The 14,583-nt window shown below is 42.0% G+C and overlaps 1 protein-coding gene across 6 annotated transcripts in view; it reads left to right on the forward strand.

Moving 5' to 3' along the window:
• Positions 1 to 1,561: 1,561 nt before the first annotated feature.
• Rad18 (RAD18 E3 ubiquitin protein ligase) overlaps positions 1,562 to 14,583 on the forward strand; it is a 73,922-nt gene continuing 60,900 nt past the window's right edge. For all 6 annotated transcript variants that reach the window (XM_021164897.3, XM_085840191.1, XM_021164899.3 and 3 more), the window contains exons 1-4: positions 1,562 to 1,671; positions 4,791 to 4,872; positions 10,326 to 10,387; positions 11,581 to 11,651. In XM_021164897.3, coding sequence (XP_021020556.1) covers positions 1,621 to 1,671; positions 4,791 to 4,872; positions 10,326 to 10,387; positions 11,581 to 11,651 — 266 coding nt within the window. In that variant the 5' untranslated portion in view covers positions 1,562 to 1,620. The remainder of the gene's footprint in view (positions 1,672 to 4,790; positions 4,873 to 10,325; positions 10,388 to 11,580; positions 11,652 to 14,583) is intronic.

Below are 14,583 nucleotides of genomic sequence, written 5' to 3' on the forward strand. Positions count from 1 at the left end.
ACCCAACTCAACCTAGAGTTCACTTGAGTACTCTCCCCAGATGGGTTGGTACAAATCCACCTTGCACCTAATCTGCCATTTACCTTCTGGCTGCTGACTTGCTAGATTCAGTGTCTGAATCCTTTTGCTGTTCTGACACTTGGTTCTGTATCTGCATGCAGAAAGAACTGTCTTGACCAGACAGACTCTTATGAGACTATTCTGTGGTAGTTGATATGCTCAAAAGCCCAACATCCTGAGTTCAAGCCCTGCTTCTACTTAGCTGCAGAATGCCCTGCACCAATTACCCATTTTTCTTTCCTTTGAATAATGAGTAAACCAAGTAAGTGCATGATGCAAAAACAAAACAAAACACCCAAAGCCACAGGAGTGCTTTGAATACAGGTGGTCTAATATGTGTTAGCTATTACTGTAATAAGTAAACATCACCTAAATGTTGTTTGTGTTAGTGTTGCACAGTTCATCTGTGACTGTAGGCTAGGAAAAATTAATTGGCTCAGATTACAGGGGTTATTTTATGATAAAAACTTAAAAAGAATGAATTCCTAACCTGTTGGGTTTTAGTCTTCACACCTGTAAAGTGTCTGTAACAGTCACATCTCTCCCCCCACTTCCCAGGAGAGCTCACATGCCTGGTCCATTGTAAGTCTTCAAAACATATGTGTTGAATCAGTGAATGTGTGGGTCACTGGGGTATCAGTGATACCGCAAGCTTTGGGATTCTGTCTTGCGTGTCATCTGGACCAACTTGTGGCCCCTGAGACCGAGTACAGCGGAGGCCCACAGAAGGCAGAAGATGAGTGCTGAACTGAGTAGCCAGGCTGGCTGTGTGCTGGTCAGCGTTCCACATCCAGATAATGGAGCTCTGGTTAAATGAGCCTAAAAGAAACCTTTCTGGAGACAGGTCCGGGAGATAAGGTGTCACCTGGGAGATGGAAGAAGATGAGGAGCCTCTCAAGTAGATGGAGTAATTTGATAAAAAAAAGAATGTGGGTTCCTGTTAAACTGATTTAATAACGCTCTTTGCTAACACTGGTCCTTTTATACATGGGGGCTATCTGAGAACTAAGTGCCAATATTAGCCGTGGTTACCTTTGAAGAACAGAGGCTCTATGTGGCTCTCGTGGATGCTTACAGAAAGAGGAGTTGAGACAGAAGTGTAACTTTAGATATTTCCAAGGAGCAAGACAGATCTCTAAAGCAACCAGAGATTACTACCTGAAGAGAGAAGACCTGAGCCTAGATCTTGAACTCTCTACCAAGGCTTAGGCTTCATTTGGTTTCTTTTTCCTAATATTCAATCACCTTCCAGAATCTTTTGTTTATTCATCTTATAAGACAGATTAAAGCTGCCTTTAATCTTTCACTTATCTTCTTGTCTCCGGGGATCCAAGAGGTCCAAACGCCTGCATCGCTCCAGGCTACGCCCTGGAATTTCTCACTTTTCCCCTTCGGTCTTCCGAAGCCGCTAACGTCCAACGCACAAGAACTACAGCTCCCAGCATGCCGTGCGCTCGCCGCGAGCGCGCCGCACGTAGCTGACGTACGGTGTAGCGCGGGGAATTTCGAGTAGAGGAGCTGCGTGGCGGGCCGGTAGCTGGCGGTCTCATCGGTGCGGCCATGGAGGTCCTGGCCGAGCCGCGATGGCCTCCGGGGTTGGCGGTGATGAAGGTGAGTGTCCCGGGAAGGCCGGGGCGCGGACGTCGTCGGTGCGAACGGGCACCCCGGTCCGCGCGCCGCCGCCTCGGCCCTAACTTGGCCTCGCGACGCCGGGCCTCAGTTTCCAACCCCCGAGACGGTCCGGGAACGCGCTGCGGTCCTGCGCAGTCAGCCCTAGGTGGCCGCCCTAACGAACCGGATGTTTTGGGTTTCTGTCACTATCACCGCGTCTCCCCGTAAAGTAGTGTCAACGATGGTGACTGCTCATCCTACGAGGACTCCTGTGTTAACAGTGACACCACTCGTGATTTGTGTGGACGTTGCATCGGATGACATTTTATAATCAAGTAGCATAGCAGAGGGTCCGCTTACCATGGTTTTCCATTTCTGGCTGTGGTCCAGAAGTCCTCCTCGTTCTTAACACACTGCATCCGGTTTCCCTGCCTAAAGTGCCCTACGTGACTCAATAATGACGCATCTCTCTTTATTTAACTTTTATTTATTTTATTAATTTAGGAGACGAGGTCTTACCTTGTAGCCCCTGGCTGGCCTGGAGTTCAGTATGCAGACCAGGCTGGCCTCAAGATCCACCTGCTCCAGCAACCTGAGTGCCCATCCCCGGCTCACATCTTTTTAAAAGGGAGACCAGGACCTAGACCCAGCGCTTAGCCTTTCCTTTTAAGGAATTATTGCATACTGAATCATCTCCCTTAAATAACATTTAGTGGGATGAGTTGTTTGTTTGTTTGATTGTTTTTGAGACCGGGTTTCTTTGTGTAGCCTTGCTCTTGTAGACCAGGCTGGCCTTGAACTCAGCGAGATCTGCTTGCCTGCCTCTGCCTCCCAAGTGCTGGGATTAAAGATGTGTGCCACCTCTGCCCATCCGTGGATGTTTTTTGTCTTGATGTTTGTTTTCTACCAAGAGTCATTGGGTAGCCCTCCTGCCTCTGCTGAGTGCAGCAGGCTTACATTGTATCTGTTATAACCTAGATGGTTTCCCTATGACAGTTGGTTATTCTTTGCTTTTATAATTGTTGTTTTTTTGAGACAGGGGTTCTTTGGATATCCTTGGCTGTCCCATAACTAGCTCTGTCCTATGAGTGCAGGCTTTTCCTTACTGTTTTTACAAACAATGCATCTATTACAACCTGAACATTTCCCTTCCACAATTGATTATTATTTGTTTTATTTGGTGTGTGTGTCTTGTTTTATTGAGACAGGCTTCCTTTGTTGAATCCCTACCTATCCCAGAACTAGCTCTGTAGACCAGGGTAGCCTAGAACTCACAGACCTCAATGCCTCTGCCTTCCAAGTGCTGGGATTAAAGGCATGTGCCACCACCGCCCAGCACAAGCAGGTTTTTATAGCTATGTAATGTTTCATATGGACTGTAAATGACAACTTTTTGGTTTGTGTTTGGCTTTATGACGGGCTCGTTATGTAGCAGTGCAGGTAGGCTTGAAGCTTGCTTGTTGCCTAGCCCAAGCTGGCTTCTAACTTCGAATCCTCCTGCTCCTGCCACTGAAGTGTTAAGATTAAAAGTAGGTACTCCCTTGGTTGTATTTGCTTATATTTACATTAATTATTCTAAAGAATTATTTATTTTATTTTGTGCATTGAGTGCTTTATCTACTTGTATGTATATGCACTGCATACATGCCTGGTGCCCATGGAGGTCAGAGAAGACGTCCTCTCGCCTGGAGCTGGAGTCCTGGATGGCCGTGAGCCATGTGTGGGCACCGGGAATCCAACACAGGTCCCCTTAACTGCTGAGCCATCTCTTCAGCCTCCACAGTGTTTTAAGTAACAGGTTCATATGGTTCAAGAAATACATAAAATAAAAACGATCTCCATTCCGCCATGTCCCTCATTGCCCAGTTCCCTCATCTTAGTAACTATGATGATCACTTTGTCGTATCCTTTCGGAAGTTTCTTTATATATGGAATATATTCTACTTTGTTGGTGTCAGTGTTTTTTTTTTTTTTAGCAGAGTCTCACTCTGTAGCTCTGGCTGCCCTGAAACTATGTAGATCAGGTTGGTCTTGAACTCACAGAGATCCTTCTGCCTCTGCCTCCTAAGTGCAGAGAAGCCTGTGTCACTATCTTTGGCCTAGTCTACATGTTAAATCATCTCTCTGTGTGTGTCAGGATGCTAGCCAGGGCCACTTCCATGCCAGTTAAGGACACACTCCTTTAGACACCTCCCTAGCTCCCCACACTTCCATTTCTTGAGAATAAAGCCCCCCACTGTCATTACTATCAGTCCCTTTCTTAAACAAATTAAAGGGTTTTAAGTTGCTAGAACAAACCTGGTTCTGCTGAGCTTGTTGTCCAAGTTGACACTGGCTTTAGAAGGTTTTCTCATTTGGCTGCACTGTGCCTATAGAAAGTACCAGACTACCATGAGGAGGAAGGGTATTTCAGCCTTGGCTTGACTCAGTCCTAGTATTGTGTGCTTACCTGGGATGTTAGTCTCCTCATTGCGAAATAGAGATTTTAATTGGATAGTTTAGTATTTATCTATTTTTATTTATTTTTGTTTGAGATAAGGTCTCATTATATAGCCACATCTCGATTTGCACTCAATCCTACCTCAGCCTCCGAAATGCTGGTATTTCAGGTGCATTGACCAGACCCTACTAGAGACTCTTTAAGTCTTTGGCTTTATTAGTCTTTTGTACTGGCTGGTTTTGTGTCAACTTGACACAGGCTAGAGTCATCAGAGAGAAAGGTTGTTGAAATCTTCCACCAAGTGGTGACTCTGTGACAGAGGATGGGTCTGAAAGAAGAGCAGGGATTCAGGAGAAGAGCAGGGATTCAGGAGCCCTTTGTGAAGAAGGAGCCCTTTGTGAAGGACAGGTGGAGCTGCAGGCTCCTGTGCCCTGTGTGGGCACAGCCTGCAGCTCCACCTGTCCACAAAGCAAGTAGGATAACTTGAAACTTGAATATTCAGGGGGAAGCTTTTCTCAGTCATGATCCTTTGTTATTTGTCTATAGTCAGATTTTGAATATGTATCACTCACAAATAAGTGTTATGTAATTCATTTTGGGGACTAGAGGGAAAATTGCTTGCCAGGCATTGAGTGTGCTGTTGATGTCCTGCTGATACACATGTGCTTTTGCATTGCAGACAATAGATGACTTGCTGCGCTGTGGGATTTGCTTTGAGTATTTCAACATTGCAGTGATAATCCCCCAGTGCTCTCACAACTGTAAGTACCCTTTGTTTTTCTTGGTAAAAGCACAAGGTAGTTTTCCTTGATGGTGAAGGAAATACTGTTCACATAGTCATTTTCCATCTTTCGTTCCTTTGCCGTGCACTTTCAAGGTCTGTGCCGTCTCCTTTTCCTGAATATGGCAATTGTGTTTCTTACAAGGTTCTTAGATTTTCTGCTACCTCCCCCTTGGATATTTTTACATGCCTTTTGCAGAGTTTATGGTAGTAAAGATTTTGGTAACGTATATGCTTATTTGCTGAACACTTTAATATATTAAGCTTCAGGATATTTTTAGCAGGATGACAGACAAATGGTTCAGCCACTTAGTGTGGAATTGTAAATTTTAAACTTCAAAATATTAGGAATGCAGATACTTTTAACATGGGATTATATCCCAGTAAACCTATCAGCAGTAGAAAATATTAATAAGGTAAATATTTGTGTTTTTTATGATTATTCTATTTATTGATTTAAAATTTTTTAATATATTTTTATGTGCATTGCTAGTAAGGTAAACATTTGTTAATCCACTTAACCTGTTTCCTGTTGTAGCACAGTACAGGCACAATACACTCACCCTTCTGACCAGCTTGCTTTCAGGAGCTGTGCCTACTACTTCTACCCAGCATTCAAAAGTGTTATAGTGCATATTGCTAGTAAAAGGTTGTGGTGGGGATCGGGACAGAGGAATTAAAATGCAAAATACAGTTCCTATTGAGTGAATACCATGTTTCCGTTCTGGTGTAGCTGGAAAACAGTCAGTCAGACCGTCATAACTAGGACCATCCGGGTCCCTCACAGTTCTCCTATTGAAGAGTATCACAGATCATTTCATCACTTAGCAGCCATGTGCTACCGAAAACAATTACGCAATAGAATTGCTTCTTTATGAGAAATATTTTTAAATGCTTATTGAATATGCTGGTTCATCTGTTTACTTATTTGTTGGCGGATAAATCTTGACCACACCCTCATGCATTCTTAGGCAAGTACTCTGCCAGTCTCCTAAGTATTTAATAACTTATGGTTGTACAGGCTAGTTAGCCTGCCAATTAGGCCATCTAGTGTATTGAATATTTAGTTATGGTATTTTTTTGTCCTTTGTTTTCAAGTTGATTTATCTTGGAAACTTAAAAATCAGTTCAGTTTGGCTTAAAGTTGGTTTTATTGGAAGACATCCTTGACGGACAGTTCTGTGAAGTCATACTAAGATGATGCAAATGTCCGCTTTGCAGATACACCCACGCTTCGCTCTTGAGAGCCACTTAGCAAGTGGATGAGTTTGTAGTCATTGCCTAGGATTTCTCTAAATGTAAAAGTCTGTCGAGTAGTTTGTACTTCAGAAGATAGTTCTGGGAATTAATGTGCAGACCTTGACAAGGCTGTGGGAGATGGTTTAGTGGGTAAAGTGAGGGTATGAGTTATGGTCCCGACTACCCACTTAAAAGCCAAGGGTGATGCTAGACACCTATAACCTTAGAACTTGCGGACAAGACAGATGAATCCTTGGGGCTCTAATTAGCCTATCTGGGAAAACAACAGTAACAACAGTGAATTTCAGGACCTTGTCTCAAAAAATAAGATGGAGGGTGATTGAGGAAGACACACAGCCTTGTCTCCATGTGTATATACCCAGGCAAGTGCTTCTACATATAAAACACATACCAAAACCAAACAAACCCCCCATTGCTTGGCCCAGTATGAGCAGATTGCTACTTTTGTTGTGATAAAACACCATGACCCAGTCAACTTATGGAAGGGTTTATTTGAGGTTTACCACCTCAAATAGATAAGATAAGAGTCCATCACCATCACAGTGGGGAAGTGTGTCTGCAGACAAGAATGGCAGGTGGGGGTTACAGAGGTATTGCAGTACTGCAGTCCTGGACATTGTGGGATACAGGTCCTTAGTTGGATGGATGGGGCTTGTTCACAGCTAAAACTAATTACGAAATTTTTATTGGATCAGTATGATTTCACGTGATGCATTTTTAAAAGTGACCCAATCCACTGAATTAATATGTGATAGTAGAGTCTGGGAACTAAATTAAAAGCAATAGCTGTCCCTGTAGGTGCCTGAGCTCAGCAGGTATATTTAGGAATGTGTGACTTAAAATATTGCTTGGGAGACTTCTTACTGTATGCCTTAGTTACATTTCTCTTGCTGTGATAAGTCACCATGGCCATGGCAACCTACAGAAGAAAGAGTTTATTTGTGGGTTACAGTTTCAGAGGGTTAGAGTCTATAAGGATCATGGTGGGAAACATGGCAGTAGGCAGGCAGGCAGGCAGGCAGGCAGGCAGGCAGGCAGGCAGGCATGGTGCTGGAGCAGTAGCTGAGACCGCACATCTAGAGATGCAGCTATGAGGTAGAGTTAACTGGGAGTGGCGTGAGTCTTTGACACTTCAGAGTCCACCTCTAGTGATACACCTCCTCCAACAAGCAATATTAACTAATCATACTTATATTAACTAAATATTAACTATATTATATTAATCCATAACTTCTAATCCTTCCCAAACAGTTTCACCAAGTGGAGACCAAGTATTCAAATATATGAGCCTGTGGGGCCATTTTTATTCAAATCACCACATTCCACTCTCCATCCCCATAGGTTTGTGATTGTATAATAATGCAAAATGCATTTAGTCCAGCTTTAAAAGTCCTCATAGTTTTTCACAATCTCAACATAGTTTAAAAGTTCAAAGTCTCTTGAAACTCAAGGCAATATTTTAATTGTCACCATCTGTAAGCACAAAAATCAAAAAGTGGATTACATAATTGCAACATAGAGTGGCATAAAATAGACCATAATGGAGGAAGAGGCTTATAGTGAGGAAATACTGGACAATACAAGACTGAAACCCAGCAGGACAAACTCCAAATTCTGTAAGTCCATGTCCGATAGCAGAGGGTTGAGATGGTTCTTCTCTTCCAGCCTTGCTGACTGCAGCACTCTTTGCTCTTGGGCTAGTCCACTCCCTGTATACAGCTAGCGCAACTTGGCAGATATCCCATGGCTCTAACACCTCTAACATCCTGGGATCTCCAACAGGATCCAGGCTTCACTTTCACAGCTTTATGAAGTAGCCTTTCAGAGAGTAAATGCTGGGACTCTCCTGCCACATGCCTGGCCTCTGCAACCACAGACATTACCGCTTTGCATCTTTGTTCCCTGAAGTAACAACTCTGGGAGTTCTTAAATATGAATAAATGCCTAAGCCAATAGCTTTTTGTTGTTGTTGTTCCCCAACTAGCTCATAACTGAATTACCCATTTATTCTATTCTAAGTCCCACCATATGGTTGGTTGGTTATCTCTCCTCAGTTTCATGCAACCATCACCTTCAGTGTTCACAGCGAATCTCACATGCATGACTATTTCCCAGAATATCATCTTTCTCTTCAGGATGACCCACCTTCTAATCCTGCCTTAGCTCATTGGTCATAGGCTTTTTATTGACAGGTATGTAAAGATGCTCTACAGGCTTCAGTGACTGTCATTAGCCCTGGAGGGAGATTCCACAGCCACTTTGCTTGTGTATCCTTCTGACTTGAGAGCAAGAATCCCATGGACAACTCTGCCAGGTTTTATTGTTCACTCAGGATAGAGCCTGGCCCCCTCCTTGAATTATATTTCTAGAAGCTTTTCTTTGTTTTTAGCAGCAGAAAATTTATCAGGCATTGCCTTTTGACAAGAAGCTTGGCTAGAGGGGGTCTTGCTCTGGTGCACCCCTTCCACTATTCCATTGTATAACAGAGCTTTCTTTAATCTTCTTATCTCTTCAGCATAGGCCTTGGCTTTGACATTAAATTTTCTCCTTTTTGCCAGGCGTGGTGGCGCACACCTTTAATCCCAGCACTCGGGAGGCAGAGGCAGCTAGGGCTATACAGAGAAACCCAATCTTGAAAAAACAAAAACAAAAAAATTTTTTTCTCCTTTTCAAACTACATTTTGTACTTTTTGCTCTTTTTCATGGTAGACCCAAGAGTGATTTCTAAGAACTACTTGACAGAGTCAGTATTTGACTGTCTTAAAATTTCCCTTACCAAGGAAATTAATCCATTATTTTCAATTTTGCCTCAGGCAACATTTTAAGACAGGTGTGGAAAGTAGGTATATTGTTTGCTAACATATCACAAGAATGTTGCAAATACTCCTTTATGAAATCTTTTGAGCTGGGCCTCCACAGTCCACATTGCTCTCAGCACTACTGTCTTCTAAGCTTTTACTAGGATGGCCCATTAAGCCCTACTTCAACTGCTTTCCCAGTCCACAGTCCCAAAGCATTCTCTGTTTCTCCAAAAACCAGTATGGTCAGGCCTGTCAGAGTGCTATCCCACTCCTAATACCAACGTTCAGATTTGCCCCACAGCTGTTAGTCACTTCAGGTGTTCTCTTTGGTGGTGGCTACAGGACAGGTTTCTTTTCTGGCTCCTGAGGTGCTTTCTGCTGTGGTTTCTCCTCCCTGAGTGTTGCCTGCCTGGGTTTTCTGGAGGAGGGTAGCAGTTTAGCCTATGATCTTGCTTTTTCCATGGATCTAGGGCAAGTTGTTGGGTTTTCAGGTTGCTCAGCAACTGAATGGCCACTTCCATCTGAATGGCAACTTCCAGCTTCTCTGCAGTGCCCAGAAGAGCTCAGCCTGTTTTCTCTCTTGTTCTTGGCCATAGTCTATCCCTTTATTCCTTGGAGTGCTGTTGTTGGAACTGGCGGTGCTTCTTTATGGATACTTACACCATCAAAACCATATTGTTTTTGCTTCCTCAACTAAAAGGCTCCCTTAATTCAGCTTTGTGTAAAGGAGCCACCAGCAAAGTGTCAATTTATTACACCCGAGAGTTTTCATTGTATGCTGCCCGGGTGTGAATAATTTAGTAGTTACTTATTTCTTGCTTAACTTTATAATATAGTTGCCCCATTCTTTGTTGGCTATTTGAGATTAAACAAAACAAAACAGCAACAACAACAAAACAAACCCTTAGCCCCGTGTATTGTTTGGTACCTGCACCCAAATGCTTGTTAAGTATGGGGTTGTGGGTCTCCCAGTTTTAGGGTGTAGAAATCTTCACTTAATAACCTGGATATGTGTTGTGTCTGTATATCCCATTTTCAAGTTTTCTGTTTTCAAGTGGGAAATACTAGATATCGGGCATGTGTATAAAATAAGCCCAGGGCTTCAGTGTGTCCTTGTGGTCACACAGTGGACAAAGAGGGAGTGCTGTGTGCTTACAGAGCTGTGGGAGCTTAGAGAGTCACTGTACTAGAGGTGCTTTCTTTCCTTAACAGTGCTTTTTAGATATACATGTAAACACTTGTGGAGCAAGAGGACACTAGAAACTTGGAATGAAATCACTTTCTAGTCGGAAGGCAACATTGTGTTAAAAGTCAGATTCCTGCATTACTGAATAACTTAACTTCCTATGTTACATTTTGTGTCTTTTTGCAGATTGTTCACTCTGTATAAGAAAGTTTTTATCCTATAAAACTCAGTGCCCAACTTGTTGCGTGGTAAGTTTTTATTTTTATTTTTTTTTAATTTTGTTGATTAGGGCAAATTTTTTTCTTTATGTGTCCACAAAAATGCATAGGGTGATATGTAGTCACTGAATTAAGCCATTTGAACATTTCCAGGAAACATTTTTTAAGTATGCACAAGAGACATGGATTTTGTTCCCTTTCTCATCAAGAATTTTGATACTGTAATGTATTTTAGGAAGTAAAAGGCTCTAATTCTGTTTGATTCCTACAGTTTGTGTTTTTGTGCCTCCTAACTTTATAATTTCTCACTTTGTATGCAAACTAGTGCTGGGAGTCTTCGTTTGGGAAGGGTTGGTGGATATATTTGTAGGAGGCGAGAGATTCATGGCAGCTGGGCTCCCCCAGGCCTCCCTGGTCTTTTACTGCCCTCCCAGAGCAGCCCTTTCAGAACAGACATGAGCGAGTGCGCTGTCCATATCTGAGACTTTTCCTTGAGGTGACATTAGATAGAGAGGGAGATAAAATGGAAAATTAAACTCATATCTGAAAGATATGAAAGAAAGAAGAGACACAGGTCTCTTGAAAAGGAAGCTGCAGGGAGCTGGAGGTGTGACCACTCTGGCCAGCAAGAACATCGTGTCAGGATGTCACTGAATTTGTCTAAACCGTTTCCCTGTGTCAGAAACAGAGCAGTTGCCTCCAGACTTGGAGGTCTCTGTCACTGTCTGCTGTCTTTGTAAAGGTAGACTTGTACCGCGGCGTTCATTCCAGGTGACATCACTGCTGCGGTAATGGATGTTTCTCAGGTGTTCTTGAGTTTCTTAGTTTTAACCCTCTGAACGCTTAATGTCTCTCTCCTAGAGTTATTACTTAGAAGAGCTTCTCTGTTCTGTTTCTAAGTAATTAGGGGAAGCTAGAGTTTTGGCATTTTAAGGAAAAAAAAAATCCTTGCTCATACTGGGTTTTGTCTTAGTTGGTCAGAGTAAATAGCAGATAGTTTTAACATGCTTTTGAGAGCTGTTACCAGGCGTCCGGTTAGCAGGTCCTGATTCACTGGCTAAAGTTCTGTTAGTATGAGATGAATCCACTTTATTTTGAAGTTTTCCTGGAATACTAGTGGGACAGAGAGCCCCAGGAGGGCAGGTCAGACATTTTCAAAAACAAGATTGTGACAAGTTAATGCCTGCTTTTGACCTTTTCCATCTGTTGTTTTCCTTTTCTAGGCAGTAACGGAGCCAGACCTGAGAAATAATCGCCTCTTAGATGAACTGGTAAAAAGCATGAATTTTGCACGGTATGATTCAGTTTGGTGACTAACCACTCACTGTGCTCTTTATGTGTGCCTCCTCCCCATGCCCTTTCCGTTAGGGAGTGCAGGGTTACATCCTGGAGCCAAAGAAGGGGAGTGGTGGTAGCCACCGCACAGGGAGGAAGGTCTAATAAGTAGTCACAAGGTTTTCTCTACCAGAAACTTTCCCGTTTTGAAGAATTAAGAGTTAAAGTATAGATATATTGGCACTTTATTTATAGTTGGTGTTGTGTTGCTTCTGGGATGTTAGCCTCTAAGACGTTTTAGTGGACAGCTCTAGATAATATGTGTTTTCATGCAGGTGTGTATATTAACCCTTTGTTCACATATTTAATTGGTTCTATTTGTTATATTTTAACCTATTAATTCTTAATCAGATTTACTCAGCATGTGTAATATGGTATATTGTGTGAGACATGCAACTGCTTCTCTATAAAGCTCTCGTACATAGCTATGTTCTTTAACTGTCAAGTGCATGAAGGTTTGGGTATGAGTCTGGTCACCCAAAGGGATATAAAAAGGCATGTTCTACCAAACACATCTTGTATTTGCTTTAATCATGTTGCTAGTGCACATGTCCGTGTATGAGACCTCTTTACGTGTTGGAGAATTCATGGAGATACCTGACCTTGTCTCTAAAACTGTCTTCAGACTTCTAGCAGAATTGCACATTTTTAATAGGTTTGTATCATAAAGATGATTATGTTTAATACTCTGTGAACTCTAATATGCCATTGCAGCAACTGGCTGGTTAGCTAATTTCTTTGTGAGGCCATGTAATAGTACACTTTTCTAGAATAAGAAACTATGTGTTTCTCTGATTCTCCTATTGAAGTCATTGCTTTCTGTATTGTATACTGTAAAAACTCACATCATGTCTATTAGGTTTTTTCCCCTAGGTATGTGTGAATGTTATATGTGTACTTGTTAATGATGACATATGTGCACATGTGTGTAGGTACACTTGCATGTGTGTGTGAGGATGTTGAAGCCAGAGATCAGTATTGGATGGATATCTTCCTATGATCATTCCTCGAATTGTGGGGGAGTGTTTCTCACTAACTTCAAGTTTGTGTAGCTAATGAGCTAGGAAGCTTTCGGGTCTGCCTGTCCCTGCCTGGCCATTGCTGAGGCTGCAGGATTACACTGCCTGCCCCAGCTCGTTATGGGAGTTCTGGGTCTGGAATTTGAGTTCTCATACTTCCAGCAAAGTCACTTAACGACAGCCATCTCCTGGACCTTTTGTTTTGTTTGATTTGTTTTACTTTTGAAGGTTTATCTTATGTGGCTGTATTTGAGCTCGTCATTCTCCTTGGGCTACCTTCTTGGCATTTTCATTCTCAGCATCGTCCTTGAGGAGGTGCCTGTTTTGTTTCTTAGATGGTCATCATGTGTGGTGCTGTGGTACCTCATCTGCAAAATTAGTAGGGATGAAACAGAAGGTAATTGATATCATGACTTGTTTGAACTCTGGTAAGATTGATGAGGGAAGAAGAATAATCTTATGACTAAAATGTAAGATATTTATATTGCTTGTTTGATTTTATTTCTTGTCTTTCTCATTTGCCCTTACCATTTTATATGCCATTTGGATTTTTAAAAATTTAATATTCTAAATTGAATAATAAGTTATGGGAAATAATTTTAAGAGGTTTCAGATACAAGGATGACGTTCTTTTACATTTTCTTTTGACCTTTGGTGTTCATTTTCAAAGAACACACTTTTTCTTGCCTTGTTTTAAAGTAATGTTCTTAGCCCGATGTAGTGGCTCACTTTCATCCTGGCATTCGGGAAGTGCTGCTGTTTAGAGACACAGCAAGAGTGAGAGCAGGCACAGAACAGAAGAGTACCAGCAGTCTCCTTTGCATGTGTCAAGTGTTAGCTTGCTCTTAAGGGGCTCAAGGATAAATGGGAGATAGTCTGTTAACAGGAATCTGAAGTCTGGGAGAAAGGCGTAGGTGAAGACTTAGAAAAACATGAAAACAGATGACATCTAAAACCAAGAAATATTTTGCAATTCATATACCCTAGAATAAATTAGACCGAAATGCTAATTTCCAAGCAGATGTTTACATTTAAATGGAGTTAGTCATTTTTCCTTAATTTCCATCACCCTTATGAATTCTTATGAAAGTGATCTGGCACCGTAGAACCAAACAGCACTCACCACAGGCACTCAGATTCTCGTGGACAGATATGGACTTTTAGAGCTGGAAGACTAGGATCAGCATCTTATTGTACAGATGGGTAAATAAAGTCCCAGGAAGTTTCACTGGTCTGCTTCAAGTCATCTAGTTTAGAAAGGCATACAAATTAGATCTCAGACAGCCAAGAGAGCCCCAGACTGCTCACCAGATGGCTCTAGCTCTGAATAAACAACTATGACTCAGCAAATTAAGTTATCTTAAGTTCCAGGTCTTCTTGTTCTCTGCCATGTTGATTGCATCTGGCTCCAGACTTTGGGCTTGCTGTTCTTTGTAGGTGAAGCAGTATCTTCCCAGGTGGCTACTTGGTTTAGACTCACTTTCTCTGACCTCTGTTCCCATAGGTTACCTCTAGTGAGGTTTTATGACCAGCTGGAAAGATGGAAAGAACACTTACCTCATCTTCCCATGCTTGGCTGCATTTTACTTTATTCTACTTTATTTTACTTTATTCTATGTATTTTTTTTCCTGGTGTAGGGCTGGCACTCTTATCCTTCCACATGCTAGGGAATCTCTCTACCACTGAGTTGGAGTTTTTTTTGTTGTTGTTTAGTCCTTAGGTTCCATTGTATTAGCATTTTTCACATAAATTGTATAAACGTGTTCATTTTTTCCTTATTCTGTAACTTTCATGAGTATAGCTTTTATTTTCTATTGTGCTTTTCTGGCAAGAGTACATGGTACTGGAATCAGTGAATTGAATTCCATTTT

This window comes from Mus caroli, unplaced genomic scaffold (genome assembly GCF_978045245.1).
Source record: "Mus caroli unplaced genomic scaffold, Mus_caroli_1 scaffold_7, whole genome shotgun sequence".
NCBI classification, from domain to species: Eukaryota; Metazoa; Chordata; class Mammalia; order Rodentia; family Muridae; genus Mus; species Mus caroli.